The sequence below is a fragment of the Mangifera indica genome, chromosome 18, assembly GCF_011075055.1.
Source record: "Mangifera indica cultivar Alphonso chromosome 18, CATAS_Mindica_2.1, whole genome shotgun sequence".
Taxonomy (NCBI): Eukaryota; Viridiplantae; Streptophyta; class Magnoliopsida; order Sapindales; family Anacardiaceae; genus Mangifera; species Mangifera indica.
In genome coordinates this window covers 7,026,662-7,042,609 of record NC_058154.1, presented here as the reverse complement: position 1 = coordinate 7,042,609, position 15,948 = coordinate 7,026,662, and the positions used below count along the sequence as shown (strand labels likewise).

Below are 15,948 nucleotides of genomic sequence, written 5' to 3'. Positions count from 1 at the left end.
AAAGTAGGTTGAAAATATAATTAAAAAAAACTTCATATTACTCATTCATCAAAGTAATTATAAAATAGTACATTAATACTCTTTTAATATTTAAAATGAAATTAATAATTATATTATCTATTATATCACTGTTAATATTAAAATATTACTAAAAATAAATAATACAAGATAAATTAAAAAGAAAAATTTTAAATCCCCTATCCAATTACCCAAAAGATTATAATCCTCAAGGTGTAGGCAGTAAGAAACTCACACCCTGCGGGTAAAGCTCGGATCCTGAATTTGTTTCCAGATTTATGTGATGCTTTCTTCTTTCAAGGACCCTTTTTTCCTTTAGTTTATTATTTATAGATGTTGGTCTTACATTTTTTGTTGGTCTGGTGTGAACAAACCATATCATGTATTGTATGAAGATTTGAGATCAGAATAATTCAAGTTTTGTCATGTAGTTCTCAAAAATATGTTCCAATCAAGTATTTTTTAAGTGTTACTTCTCTTAAACGGGATTAACTTAAAGCATGGCACTTTTTTGTCATTTAAGTCGCTTGGTTTAGTACAAGATTCCCATCAGAATGTCTGGATCTGAAGATAAAGTGAAGTTTCAATTCAACATTTTGTAACTTAGAATGTGCAAGTTGCTTTGGGAGGAATACGTGAAATAGAGCACAAATCAACGGTACTTTTAGCCTCTGTATTACCCTTGCTATAAAGAGATTTTTAGAGAGATTGACATTATGTCTCCATTGATCATTACAGAGGAGTATACCTAATACAAGAAGTCATTTGGAGCTTAGCACAATAATTTTGCTAAAATAAATTGCCCATTGCATTAAATTTTTGCAGTGAAAATTCCACTTCACACACTTGAAACTCTGCAAGCTCTTGCATCAAATTTCAATACTAGCCAGACATGAAACATGAAATTCAGGAAAATTAAGAATAAACTATCACCGTTATCGTTTCAAAGGGCAGGGTCATTCCTCCCTATAATAATGGTACAGCTATTTGTTTAACAGAACATCAACCACTTTCTGGGAATAAAAGACTATTAACCTCAATATGAAGAAACAATCAAAATTCCCAGCAATTAAATGTTACATAATAAAGTCCTTGGACCAACATTCAAGAACTCAACTTTCTGGGAAAAGATGTATAAATGTATCATTTCTAACCTGCATTACGTCTTCATTTGGATTACTGCATTGTCAATCTGTCTCAGCTGCACAAGCAACTTTTCTAGCACATGATTCACTTGTTACTCTAGTTTGATTATAAAGCTTTCAACCAATTTCATTCATAAAAGCTGTCATATGAAACAATCAATCCTCTCTCATGCAAATCATAAACATAGTAGGGCAATCATAAAACGTAAGAACTACAATTCTGTTAATCGACAGCCAATACTATCTCTTAAAATATATAAGTCACACACTAGTAATAAAATATAAAGATGAAAGAGTATATAATGTAAATGGTATTCAAGTTAGATCTTTTTATATCATTTTAACAATTGAAGCCCCCAAACCCATAATTAAAAAAATGTTGATCCACATTCCAAATTTAAAGGGCCTATAAATTCTAACAAGTGCTAATACCAAAATGAAACAACCAGTAGCTAAATCTGAAAGGTTGAATTTTTCAGGCCATCTAGTATTCTCATAAACAACTAATTTTGACTCTAGTTGATCTCGAGATTTCGATTTTTTTGATGGTAGATCTTTACGATAGTGTCTGAAACAAAAATATGTAAGTTTCTTCTTCCTACCCATTCATTCAACAAGTACCAACTCTCAAGTACCAACGAGTACTAAAGAACTTTTAGTTAAGAGAGAGAACACATGGAAGGAAAGGAATTTATGAAAGATTTCTGCATCAAACCATGCACAAAAGGTTTGAACACTTTAATGTCCAATGACAATCATGCAACATTAAATTTAAATGGAAATATTGGATCAATCCATTCTTTATAAATAAAATAAATATTTGAACAATGAAAAGCTATACTATGATCTTTACGATATATGTTTTTTCATTTCCCATGAATGAACCACAAATAGAACTAAGTGTAAAATATACATGAAAGAAGAAAGCATTTATAATGATGCCCCAGAGATAAACTTATAAGCAAAAGCAATAAATCTAAAGAAAACCAAACAAGAGAAACATTGAAGCCAATGCCTGCACAAGTTTTATCTGTAGTAAAAAGGTATACACAGTTGAACATATTACAAGTAAATGTGCAAGTCGAGATTTGTAAAATAGAAGCTCTATGACTTGTCCCGAAAAAAGTACAAACTAACAATTGATGAAAGAAACTAAGAAAATTACCAGTAGAAACAGAAAACACATCCTGAAAACTCATTGACACCATTTCCTCTTATAAACCCCATATATATAGGTAAGTTATTCTTCTCAAAAGCGCTCATCCTCTTTGTCACACATGTAGAATTCTCCATCAACTTGAAAGCACTATCACTCATATACAAGGAAAACAGATCCCAAAATAAACAAACTCAACCATCAATACATTGAAAGCCCCGGCAGACCAACAACCAAATCCCAAATAGAAAAACACATATAACCAAGTCCAGCGCCAAGACAACCCAAACATGTTTTTTCCATATTTGTTTAGCCTTTTGACGATCGACTGCAAACAACACATTCTTCTGTGTTAACACATCATCATACACATCAACCTTCTTCTCCCCATTAACATCTTTGGCATTCCCGTCACTACCACCTCTCTCAGCACTCGCCCTCTTCTTCTTCTTCAACCCTTTTGGCGTCCCAGGCAACGGAGCCCCCACCATCCTCCCTCTAGAGAAATCCAAACTCGAATTTAGATCATCTTTCGACCCACTTCTCGAAGAATTCAAAAACTCTAAATCCAACCCCATTGACTCACAAAAAACCGCATCAAACTGAGATTGCAAACAACGGCTAGTCATATTATCAAAATCCAACACCGACCCTCGAGCAAATATCTCCTCAAAAGATGATTTAATACCATTCAAGAAGCCAAGCAACTCTGATTTTTGAATATTCTCATCAAATATCCCAAAATAAGTAAAAGGGTCATTGATTAAAAAAGTACACGTTCGATTAGACAACGTTTGAGAGAACATCGAATGGTGTGGTGGGGTCCTCTCAACACATTGTTGAGCTAAAACTTCACTTATGCCTCGTTCTCTTGGCAAGAACTCCCCAAGAATTATTGACCCTTTTGCAATGCATGCATAAAAAACAAGATTTGGATTCGAAATCATGGTTTTTATGGATAAGAATCTATCGAAAAATATTCAAAAATAGAACTAAATAACACAACATTAGCATTGCAATTGCTCTAAGACTGATGGAGAGTTGACAATCGCTTTCAATTTAAGGAAAAAACGTACCTTTCCTCTCAAAATTTATTTCTTATTTTGTTTGAAAGATGAAAATTTTCACTTTCCAGTTCGTGCTTTAGGGTTTGATTGATATGTTGATGCAGAGAAAGGGAAGAGTTGGATCCGTGGAGAAAGAAAAACACATATATAAAAAGATTAATGTTACTACTATAATATATAAATAATAATCCATTATTATATAATTAAAAATTAAAAATAATAAAATATTTAATTATATAATAATATATAAATATTTATATATATAATTATACATAAAAATTATTTTTATAATATTATTTTTATAAAAAGATAATCGTAATAAAAATATATATATTTATTTTAAAACATAAATAAATATATATTTATATATATTTTTTATATAATTAAATATTTTTAAATTAAAAATAAAATAATATTTAATTATTTAATAATATATATAAAAATATATTTATTTATATACGTATATGTAGGGTTGGATTCGAGCCAAACCGAGCTCGAGCTCGGCTCGGTTTTTTAATGGTAGGCTCAAGTTCGGCTCGAGCTCGATTCGAGCCAAACTCGGTTCGACTCATTTTCGGCTCGGCTCGGCTCGGCTCGGCTCGACTTATTTTTCATGTCAAAACGGCACCGTTTTGTATATATATGTCGATCAAAACGACGTTATTTTGTATAAAAAATTTTTTAAAAAAATATACCGAACCAGCTAGAGCTCAGCTCGAACTCGATCGAGCCGAGCAGAGCCCGACTGGTTTCGGACTCGAACCGAGCCAAGCCGAGCTCGAACTCGAACTGACTCGACTCGAGTCCAGCCCTACGTATATGTAACCTTACCTAGGGCCATCTGATGCCAAAAGCGATGCTGACTCAGGATGAAGAGGCCATGAAGATCACCGAGCTCTAGACATATTCCTCAAGCTTGGCTATCAAAAGCCAAAGTATCCGTGAGCTCTCTGATATTATTGGCGAGGAATGTCAATGCGTCTGCAATTTCATCTCCTTCTTCCAACCCTTTCAAGGGAAAAAGGAACGCGCAATTTCAATGCGTGTCAGCGTATCACGAATTATATGCGGGAAATTAATTAAAATGGACACAGAATTTATCATGTAAATTTTTTTTGATAAAATTTTTATAGTTTTATTTTTTTAACTAAACTTTATTTTTTATTCTAACGATATCTTTCTATCTTATTTTTTTCTATTTAGATTAACTTTTATCAAAAAAAATTTTATTTTTGAGAGTATATAGATTAAATTTAATTTTTCTGTAATTGTAAAGATTTATATATTAAAAACAGATTAATTTTTGATGTAATAGTTGATATTTATATACTTTTTAAAAAATGATGAACATAACTACACAGAGAGTACATGTGGATGCTAAAGTGTGTGTTCTTTTGAAATGATGCGAAAATTAGAGAAATGGTGCACGTTTTTTCAAAAAGGTGTGAAAATTATGCAAAAGGGTGTGTTTTTTTTCAAAAGGGCGCGAAAATGGTGCAAAAATATACGAAAGTGTGAAAGGGTGTGTGAAACTATGAAGGGGTACAGAAAAATATGAAAAGGTGTGTAAAAATATAAAAGAGTGCGTAAAACTATGAATAAGTGCATGAAACTGTAAAAAGGTGTATAAAAATGTGAAAAAATGTGTAAAAATATGAAAGATGCATGAAAATGTAAAGGGGTGCGTGAAAATATAAACAGGTGCGTGAAAATACAAACAAGTGCGAAAAAATATAAATAAATACGTGAAAATATAAACGGATACATAAAAATACAACCAAGTGTGTGAAAATATATACAAATGCATAAAAATATAAAGAGGTGTGTGAAAATATAAACTAGTACATAAAAATATAAACAAATACATAAAAATACAAACAGATACGTAAAAATATAAACAGATATAAATAAATGCATAATAATAATATATTATATAATATAATATAATTTATATTATATATAAAGAGGTGCGTAAAAATGCGTTTGCATTTCCACAAACACTTATATATATATATATATATATATATATATATATATATATATATATATATATATATATATATATATATATATATAATAAATATATATTTATATATATGATAAATTATATATTATATTATTAATATAATATATAATATATAATATATATTTTTTATATTCTCCCACATCATTTTTATATTCTACGTATCAATTTGTATTTTCACACACTCATTGTGTATTTTTACACAACTATTTATATTTTTATCCACTCATTTGTATTTTCATACAACTCTTCACATTTTCACGCATCCCTTCACATTTTTATGCACTCCATAGTTTCATGCACCCATTTACAGTTTCATGTACCCTTTTATATTTTCACGTACTCCTTTACACTTTCATATATTTTTACACTATTTCACACATTTTCACACCTTTTCAAAAAAAAACACACACCTTTCCCTAATTTTTGCACCCTTCCAAAAGAACACACACCTTTAGCACCTATGCATAACCCACACGCACTCTTTGTATAGTTATATTCATTATTTTCTAAAGGTATATAAATATCAATTATTACATTAGAAATTAATATGTTTTTTATCTATAAATCTTAATAATTATAGAAAAATTAAACTTAATCTGTATATTCTCAAAAATAAAATATTTTTTTGATAAAAACTAATCTATATAGAAAGAAATAAGATAAAAAGTATTGTTAAAATAGAAAATAAGGTTTATTTAAAAAAGTAAAATTATAAAAATTTTATCGAAAAAGGTTTATATAATAAATTTTATATCTATTTTAATTAATTTTCCATTATATGCTCTATGAAAACTCTTCAAAAGAAGAAATTTTGGCCCTTTTTTGAAAAAGAAAATAAATTAATGCAATGGAAATTGACATAGGGAACCCATCTTGTCTACACCCATCTTGACAAATGATCAGCACATGAAATTGGAGTAGGATCTAAAATACTCTTTCTTCTAATTTAATACAGTAATAAGTGTTCAGCTTTTTCAAAGATAATGGAAAGGTATTTGTATTTATCAATTGTTTGCAGGGATATTCTTGTAATTTTGGGACATTTATTTGTACAATTATTAAATCACATTGGTTGTAGGGACGATAGAATATAATAATATAAACTAATTGAATTGACTCAAAAGTAATGTGGTAGAAACAAATGAAAATTTGGACGGTTTAATAAAGATTATTATTTACCCTTTGTGAAAACGTATTTAGTCCAAATTCCATGGACGGTGCCTCGATAATTCAATACCTAATAGTTCAAAACTTCAACCCATTTTCCATGAAATTGTAATCATTTTGGAGGCATTTTCTATCCACGTGATAAAATAGTAATACACTTATACATAGTACAAGAAGAGAATAGTGTTTAAATATTGCTAGATATATTTTATTAGATTCAATCTTAAAAACCGACTGTGACGAGTGATACAATTGATTCCTCAAATGAAAATAAGGGAGAGTTGGCCTCCAAGCCACCGAGGCAGTAATCCTATCAAAAAATGAGATTATAACTTATAAGATGGGTGTTTCTGGTGTTGTAATCTTAATAATTATCATTCTTTGCTTGATTTTTCAACAACCCAACTCAATCATACTTCACAAACCAATGTTTTTAAAATTAGATCAAATGATTTGATCTATCCAATGATCAAATTATTTAACTGATGATTGAATTAGTTAATAATTTAAAAATAATATTTAAAATAATTTTATATTATTTATTATTTAATATATAATCTGAATTATTTTAATATCAAAATAAACTTAAATTGATTTTGTGTGTGTATGTATTTATATTCAAAATTAATAGATAAAGTTTCTAGTTCAAATTACAATAATATATTTTTTTTAAATTCATCCTTTTTATCCTGCATGGATTAAAACAGTTTTTTTTATCAAATCCAGTCTAATTAACTTTAAAAATGGTTTTCGAATTAATCAAAACTTTTTTTACTAGTAAGTGATGGTTTTACCAGTTGAATCGTCTAGTTTCATCCCATTTTTATAACCATACCTCAAACTTAGAAGAATCTCAAAGAAAACAAGAGTATAATTGAAAATATATATCAAATTTAATATTAAAAGATAAAGATAATATTACATATATAAATAATGGATACTAAATAATATGTTCAATCCTTTTGTGAAATGTGAAACGTATGTGCATGGACTTTGGTTATATATTTGCTTTTACATTTTGTCTTGTCCAGGTGAATATGTATACAAAAAGAGAGCGATAAATGACGAGAAGCGCATATCTCGAAATTCAAAGTGAGTGAGGTGAAAGTTCAAATCAAATGAGCTTTTTCTGATTTACAAATTTTATTATATTTGTAACTTAACCATCTTCAACACGACTCTGACACATCGCTTTCTCCCACGGTTTCAATCTGTATTGAGTTTGGTTTGGAGGGAAAAGAGTATTTGGGTAATATATTTTTGTTATGATATTATTTTATTTATTTTATAATTAATAAAATATTATGATAATATATCATTATTAAAGATGATATAATCAATAATATAAAAGATAATATTATTATTAATTTTATTTATTATAATTTTATAAGTATTTTTTTAGGATAATAATATCCTAGTTTTTAATTAATGTATGTGAAAATTGAAAGGTCTAAGATTATAGAAAAGTATATTCGGTTTAGAAATCTGAAACTCCGACGATGATCGGTGATTTAATACACTCCTATGAGAATCCATAATACACTTTACTTGATTTTACTTTCTTATTTTATGTATAGATTTCTTATAGGTGAAAAGAAAAATGATGGATCATGTGCTATAAGAAAAATGATTTTACTCATATGGTCGTCTAACTTATACACACATGATATGAATCATGTGCTATACTGCGTATCTTTTCAAAATGTTATTACCAATATTGTACAAATCTTAGTTCAGCGCTATACTCAATGTCTTACCCAAGTTCTTCATCATCTCTCTAATCTTGTAGGTATCACTATATATTAAGAACTTACATCTGACATTCACAAGTTATTTGGATGTGGGGAATCCAAATTGGTCATTTTCAAATTCATCAAATCATGACCTCATATTGATAAATTGTCAATGTGACATATCAAATAATTCGTTTCTTAGGCAACTCTCATCTTCTAAGTTTGCTTTCTCAACGGTATCAATCTCAAGAAATATGTCTCATCTTTGGACACTCTTCTCAACGTTAAAAGCAATTGCTCGTGTGAGAAAGCCAATCAAACTTATGTGACATTATCATCTTGATGAGTTTTCAAAAAGTAATGTATATATAAATAAACATCAAGATTTCAAACATATGAATAAAATAAATTCAAATTATTTGATGTTCTAACGTTGTGTTACAAGTACAATATATATTTAACAAGTCATTTATTATATTTTACGCAAACCAAGAGACTTAATATGTGTAACATATACATATCTTAAAATCGGTTTGGTTAAAGGATCAATAACCATATTACTTATCAAAATATATTGTACCATCACTTTCTTCTTCGAAATGATGTGTCTAATAAAGTTACATCTAATGTTGATATGTTTAGTTCTATTATAGAATTTGAAATCTCTTATGAAAGCTATTGCAGCTTGATTATCACAATGCACAATTATATGATCAACTACTACTTCCAGTACACCCAAATTCTCAAAATATCTTTTCAACCAAATGACCTCTTGCATAGTTACAGAACATGCTATAAATTCTACTTCCATTGTGGACAAGACTATGCATGTTTGTTTCTTACTACTCAATTGGAGTAAGACAACATAACTAGAAGTTGATTTGCGTTGGGCTAAATCACTATCCTAGTCGGCATCCGAATAGCCAACAATACGCAAATCTTTTCCATAGTACTTTTCAGATATCTTAATATCATTTTGACAACCTTCTAGTGTTTCCTTTTTGGATTCGATTGATATTAACTAACCAACTCGATAGTGAAGCATATATCGGCGCAAGTACATATCATTGTGTATATGAAACTTCTAACCACACTTGAATAAGGTACCAGGGATATTTCTTTTTTTTTTGTTTTGAGCTTTTGGACAAAAATCTTGGCTCAACAAATCGCCTTTTGACATAGGATTATCAATGAGTTTGCAATTTGTCATATTTAATCGTTCTAAAATCTTTTGGATATGATGTTCTTGTGACAAGCCAAAAGTCTCTCAGAACGATCCTTTTTGATTTTAATACCTAAAATATAATCTACTTCAACCATATCTTTCATATCAAAATTTGTGGATAACCAATTTTTAATGATCATCACATATTTCAAATCACTTCAAACTATTAGCACATCATCTACATAATGAGATAAAATTACAAATTTGTCATCAAACTTTTTCACATACACATAGTGGTCTTGTTCTAACATCTTAAAATTATAAGACAATATTGTCGTATGGAATTTTAAGTATAATTGTCTTGATGACTATTTCAGGCCATATATTGATCTTTAGAGCTTGCATACTTTACGCTCTTGGCCTTTTACCACAAAACCTACAGGTTGTCCATATAGATTTCTTCATCAAGCTCTCCATTGAGAAAAACTATCTTAACATCCATCTAATGCAATTCTACATCTTAGTGTGCTACTATAACTAGAATAACACGAATTAAAGCAATCCTCACAACAGACGAAAAAGTTTCTTTATGATTTGTACCTTCTTGTTGGGTATAACCTTTAGCCATTAGGTGAGCTTTGTATCTATTTTTTGAGCCATTCACCTTCCATTTAATTTTGAGAATTCATTTATGTTCAATGGGTTTTCGACCCAGCGATAAGTCCACCAGACTCTAAACTTGGTTAATTTCCATGGATTTCATTTCTTCCTCTAATGCTTCTTGCCACTTTTCTTTATTAAGGGATGATAAAACTTTTTTGATATTTTCAGGCTTATCGTCTTTAGGAGGAACAGTCATAAAAACTTTATTTTTAATTTTGAAATGTCTTTTAGGGATTCGAGGATGTTCGCTCCTATGCAATTAAGGATTTTCGCTCCTACTATCCGAAATATATTGGAGTTCAACCTTATTGCTCTCACTTTCTGGAATAGGTAAAGACATCGTCTCTTATAATACAACTAATGGTTGTTGAGATGAACCTTCTCCGCATTCCTCTTCTGTCTCATATAGATGAAGACTTTTATCAATATCACCTTTTTTAAGAAATTTGTTTTCTATGAATGTCACATCTTTAAATTCTATTTTAGTCATTATTCCATCAGAGTCTTCTCCTATGAACACGTACCCTTTGAAGTGTTTAGAGTATCTTATAAAGATACATTTCTTGTCTTTTGGTCCCAATTTTTTGAATTTATGGAATGTGTCATAAATGTATGCAACAGGCCCCTAAGGGCGCATCATATTTAATTTAGGTTTTCTACCTATCTATAACTCATAAGAAGTGGAAGTTACTAACTTAGTGGGCACTTGGTTAATTATATAAGTCGCAATCAATAAAACATCTCCCCAATACGAAATTGGAAGATTCGTTTCTGCCATCATAGACCTAACAATTTCTAATAGAGTTTGGTTAATTCTCTCCATTACACCATTTTGTTGTAGAGTTCTTGGAATCATTAATTGCCTTATAATTCCTTTTCCACTAATAATTCCTTAAATTCGGTAGATAAATATTCATGGTCTCGATTAGTTCTCAAGGCTCAGACATTTATAGGACTGCAAATATCTGAGTGTACAAGTTGTAGAGGAATTTCAGCTCTAATAGCTTTGCCAAAAGTTTTCTAGTAATTTTTCCTACTAAGCAATGCTCACAAATAGGTAAATTGAATTTCGTGAGAGGTCCTAATAAACCTTCACAGGCCAGTCTGTTTATTCTTTTTTGGCCAATATGCCCTAGTCTAGCATGTCATTTATTTGCATCCACATCTAGACTATTAAGAGTTGCAAATAACAAACAACTAACAAAATTATCATTATTACAAAATAAGGTGTCTAATACCATAAAACCTTCAGATAGAAATCCAGATCCATAAAACACATTATTATAATAGAGTTTAACCAAGTTCCTAGAGAAAGTCAAACAATATCCTAATTTTAATGAAACCATTACAGAGACCAACTTTCATCGAATTTTTTGGGCATACAAGACATCATGTAGGTATAAGGTTTGACCACCACACAAAACTAATTTGCATGTGTTCATTCCTTTTACTTCAACTTTGGTATTATTACCTACATAAATCCACCTCATTTCCTTTGGTATTCGACAAAATTCCACGAAAATGTTTCTATCACGAGCTACATAGTCTGTGGCTTCTGAGTCTATAATCCACATAAGATAAAATTCAGTTAAGAAAACGGTACTAGAAATATAAATCTCATATTTTGAGACAAGATAAGTCAATACCTTCTTTAGTTCCCTGCATTCACAGGCAAAATCATCCTTATTCCCACAGTTATAACAGGTCATATTTGTCTTATCTCTTTTTTCAGAGTGCTTGCCTTTTTTGCACTTGAACAATTTATTCTTGTTCATAAGTCCTTGGACAATCTCTTTCTCTTTCCTGAATTTTTACCATTTTCTTTTATAGCTAGAAAACTTCTTTAAACTGGACTCAACAACATATATATGAGCATTTGGTCCAGTAGCCTCTAGGCACTCAACTTCCAATTTAAGATAGCGAGCAATGTCATCAAAAGTCCTAATGGTGTTATTATGAGTCATATTCACTTTCATGTGCTCCCAACTATCAGGTAGAGATCGTATAATAGCCTACACTTGTTGTTCATCAGTCAAATCATACTCAGCCATTTTCAGCTTAGTTATCATGTTTGATATTTCCCTTAGATGTTGCTTCATCAGCTTATTGGGAACTTTCTTATATATATCGAACTTGATAGTCAACTGCCTTAGTTTGGAGACGGTCGTTCCTCCAAACTTCTCCTTCAATACCACCTACATAGCATTTGCAGTTTCAAATTACTTATATTGATAAGCAATATCATCATTCATTAAACTGATGAGAATACCTTTAGCAAACGAATCTTTCTTTTTCCAAGTGTTATAAGCGTCCATGTCACGCTTATGTTGGACATTGTTAGGATTCTACCCCTTAGTTAGTTAGGGCTCTTCCATGACTTGATTAATAGCCTCTAAGGCATCCTGTTCATCTAGGATATAATGCATTCTCATTCTCCATATTTTATAATTGTCCTTATTCAGTCTTTCTTCTTTATTCAAATGAACAATAATGTTTTTCGAAGCCATTTCTATACAACTACAAAGATATGTCAATACAACACCAACAATAAAATATAGACACATTTTATTGTCATAATTGGGCATTAAAAATTAAAATATTTCATAGAAGGTATAGAGTCAAAAGTTCATTATGTTTCCAATAATTATTTACGACACAAATGTTTTATATTTTAATAATTAATCTAATCGTGTCAATGTATATTCCAGACGAGAATAATTAAATTCTACCAGTCTCAAAATTCTTACAAATAATTATAATACATATTGAATCAACATATGGTTCAATATATTCATAATTCAAAGAGGTTCAATACAATAACATATTAACAAATAAACAAATAAGCATGAAAATAAATATGAACGTGGAATTCAAACATTTCAATGACCAGGACCAACTTCTAAACTATCTTTGGCCTGAGATTTGTATGATTTTAAACAAGACATCTTAACAATCAGACGTTCTTCATATTTATAGGGACTCGATCTCTATCAATTAGATTGAGAAAAAACATTTTTTCTCTCTCTGACAATATTATAAGTAACTTTATCTAAGATAAAGTTATTATAATGCTTGTGATAACTAACATGCCTCGTACTTCGTTGATTTGGGAAAATGGAGAGAGATGTTGATTTTCTTATGTTCATTACAATTCTGCGTTCTTTAACAAGTTGTAATTCATCCAAACATTGTCAATAATTCTTGAATTTCTTATTTCGGACAAGATTATAAATTATTGTAGTCCAATAATTTGGCATGACCGTAGTAGTCCAAATATCCTCTCAATTTCAGTTAATTTTATGTCCTTATCTTTTAAATCATAATATTTCTCATTCATGACACCAAGATGAGTGAAAAAACTGTGCACTGGATTCATCTTATAGTTCAGATAGTAGTCCTTAGTCAACATGTTCACCCTATATATGACCAATAAATGAACAATAATAAACTACACATACATATTTATGACTAACAAATGGACAATAATAAATTACACATGCATAACAATATAAACAACATTTGTTCACTTGTTTAGTAATGTATAATTCAACAACATGATCCAATTAACACCTATAAGTGTTTAATTCATGCGAAAAAAATATTACACAGAATAGAATTTAAGTCTATACAAGCAACCAGACATAAAAAGAAGTACGCACGCGCTCCCACGTGTAGGAAAACTAGCTCATGCGCTACCACGTGTTGGAGAACATAGCTCACACATCGGAACAAGGTCATCATTCACTGGCACACATCGGTCAAATGTTGACCATCAACCATTGATTATTGATTGTTGACTGTTGATCGATCAAGCGTTAATTGGTCTACCTGTAGGTCAGGACTTGGGTTGGGTCGACCTGGTTGACTACACAGTTCGACCCATTGACCAATGGGTTTTGACTAACCCATTGACCAATCAAGTTGGACAATCAGACTTTCCCAATTCGATTGCAACCTGCGATTGTGATAAGAACCCTAGGTTTCCAACAGCGAAATTGGTTGTCTTTTGACTATCCAATGATGACAATTTCATAGGGCTTTTAAAGCCCATGCCACGCAAATTTAGATTCATGAAAGTTTCACTGAAAAAGTCACTGGATTTCGACAAGTTAAATGCATGAACATCAAGGTTTTGGGTGAAAAACTTGCCATTGAAAATTGTTCAATTTCATGCGAAGTTGGTGTAATTTTTTATAACTTAACATGCTTCTCATATCTAGAATTCATCATAACATGATTCTAGACATCAATTCCGCAAAATCACAACGAATTCATTAATAATCAAAATACATCCATACGCATTTATATATAAAAAATACACTGTTCATGCCAATTAATTTCTAAACATGCTTCTAAATCATGTTTACACCACCAAAATCATAATTACACAGATAAAACATGGCTATGATAGCGATGTAAGCAGAAATTAGAAAGGTCTAGGATCATAGAAAAGCATACTTGGTTTAGAAATCTGAAACTCTGATGATGATCGGTGATCTAATGCACTCCTATGATAATCCACAACACACTTTGTTTGATTTTGCTCTCCTATTTTATGTGTAGATTTCTTATAGATGAAGAAAAAAAATGATGAATAGATTATTTCTATGAGTTGAACATCAAAATCCCTTAAACTTCCCAATGGAAGTTACGCTATTTTTATTATTAAAAAGAGAGTGGCAGTTAACTTCAATAACTGTCAAAGATAGAAGAGTCAATTTCACTTATAAGGGTTAATTTTGTCTCTCTTCTCTCTTTTTTTAAGCTTTAAAGGATTAGGTCAACCCATCATAGATGACCGGATCCGATAATTAATTTAACAAATAACATAAACAATATTTATAATTATTTCCACCTAGGGTTAAGGGTATTTTTAAACTCTTACCTGTTAAGTTTTGAAAATTCAAATACCTATCATCAACTATTAAGATTAATAAAATTTGTGAGTTTGAAAGGTATAATTGTCATTGAATATTTTATACTAAAAAATAAAATTTTATCTCTTTTTCCCTTCTAAAATTTAAAAATAAATAATTCCCCCACCTAAGTTTTGAAAACTTCACTTTCCCCCCTAAGGTTTAGTTCTTTTTTCCTTCCTTCTCTGATGACCTTCTCCATCGTCAGCCAACTTCGGCTTCCCACCCATCTTATTCTCTAGTGCTCTCTCCCCCTCTCAGTGATCTCCTTAAAGTGGATGAATCGAATCCACAATGGATAAATCAAATCAATGATTGATGAATTGAATCGACAATAGTAGTGGACGAATCGATGATGGTTTTGGACGAAGACGGACTTTCATGACTTGGGAGTCGACGATGGTAGCCATGTCAAATTGAAGCATGGGTCAACAAAGCGCACGATCCATGCTTTGATTCAATGATTTTTGGCTATCATTCCTCAAGGAGAATATCATTGAGAAGGGGGAGAGAGTGTCGGAGGAGAAGATGGGTGGGAAGCCAAAGTTGCCCAGTAACATAGAAGGTCGTTTTAGAAGAAAGGGGAAGAAAACTAAACCAAAAGGGCGGGTGGGTGGCAGGGGCGGGGGTGGGGAATTATTAGTTTTTTAAATTTAGATGGAGAGATGAGATGAAATTTCATTTTTTAAATATTAAATGATGATTATACCTTTCGAACCAATAAATTTTTGTTAACTTTAACAATTAATGAGTGAATTTTTGAATTTTTGAAACTCAATAACGGAAAGTTTAGCGATGCACTAAACCTTGGTGGGAATAAGTCTTTTGGCCTAAAAATTATTTTATTTCCCGTAAATCTAGAAGCAAAATCAATCACAAGAAGAAATACCTA

At 30.5% G+C, this 15,948-nt stretch overlaps 1 protein-coding gene across 1 annotated transcript; it reads right to left on the bottom strand.

Moving 5' to 3' along the window:
• Positions 1-2,165: 2,165 nt before the first annotated feature.
• On the bottom strand, positions 2,166-3,533 carry LOC123201520 (phytolongin Phyl2.2-like). The gene has a single exon (XM_044617068.1). It carries the CDS (start codon positions 3,264-3,266, stop codon positions 2,514-2,516), a length of 753 nt encoding a protein of 250 aa, XP_044473003.1. The 5' UTR covers positions 3,267-3,533; the 3' UTR covers positions 2,166-2,513.
• Positions 3,534-15,948: the final 12,415 nt, after the last annotated feature.

Coding starts and splice junctions, on each gene's coding strand:
- LOC123201520 (XM_044617068.1), bottom strand. CDS start 3,266: ATGATTTCGAATCCAAATCTTGTTTTTTATGCATGCATTGCAAAAGGG.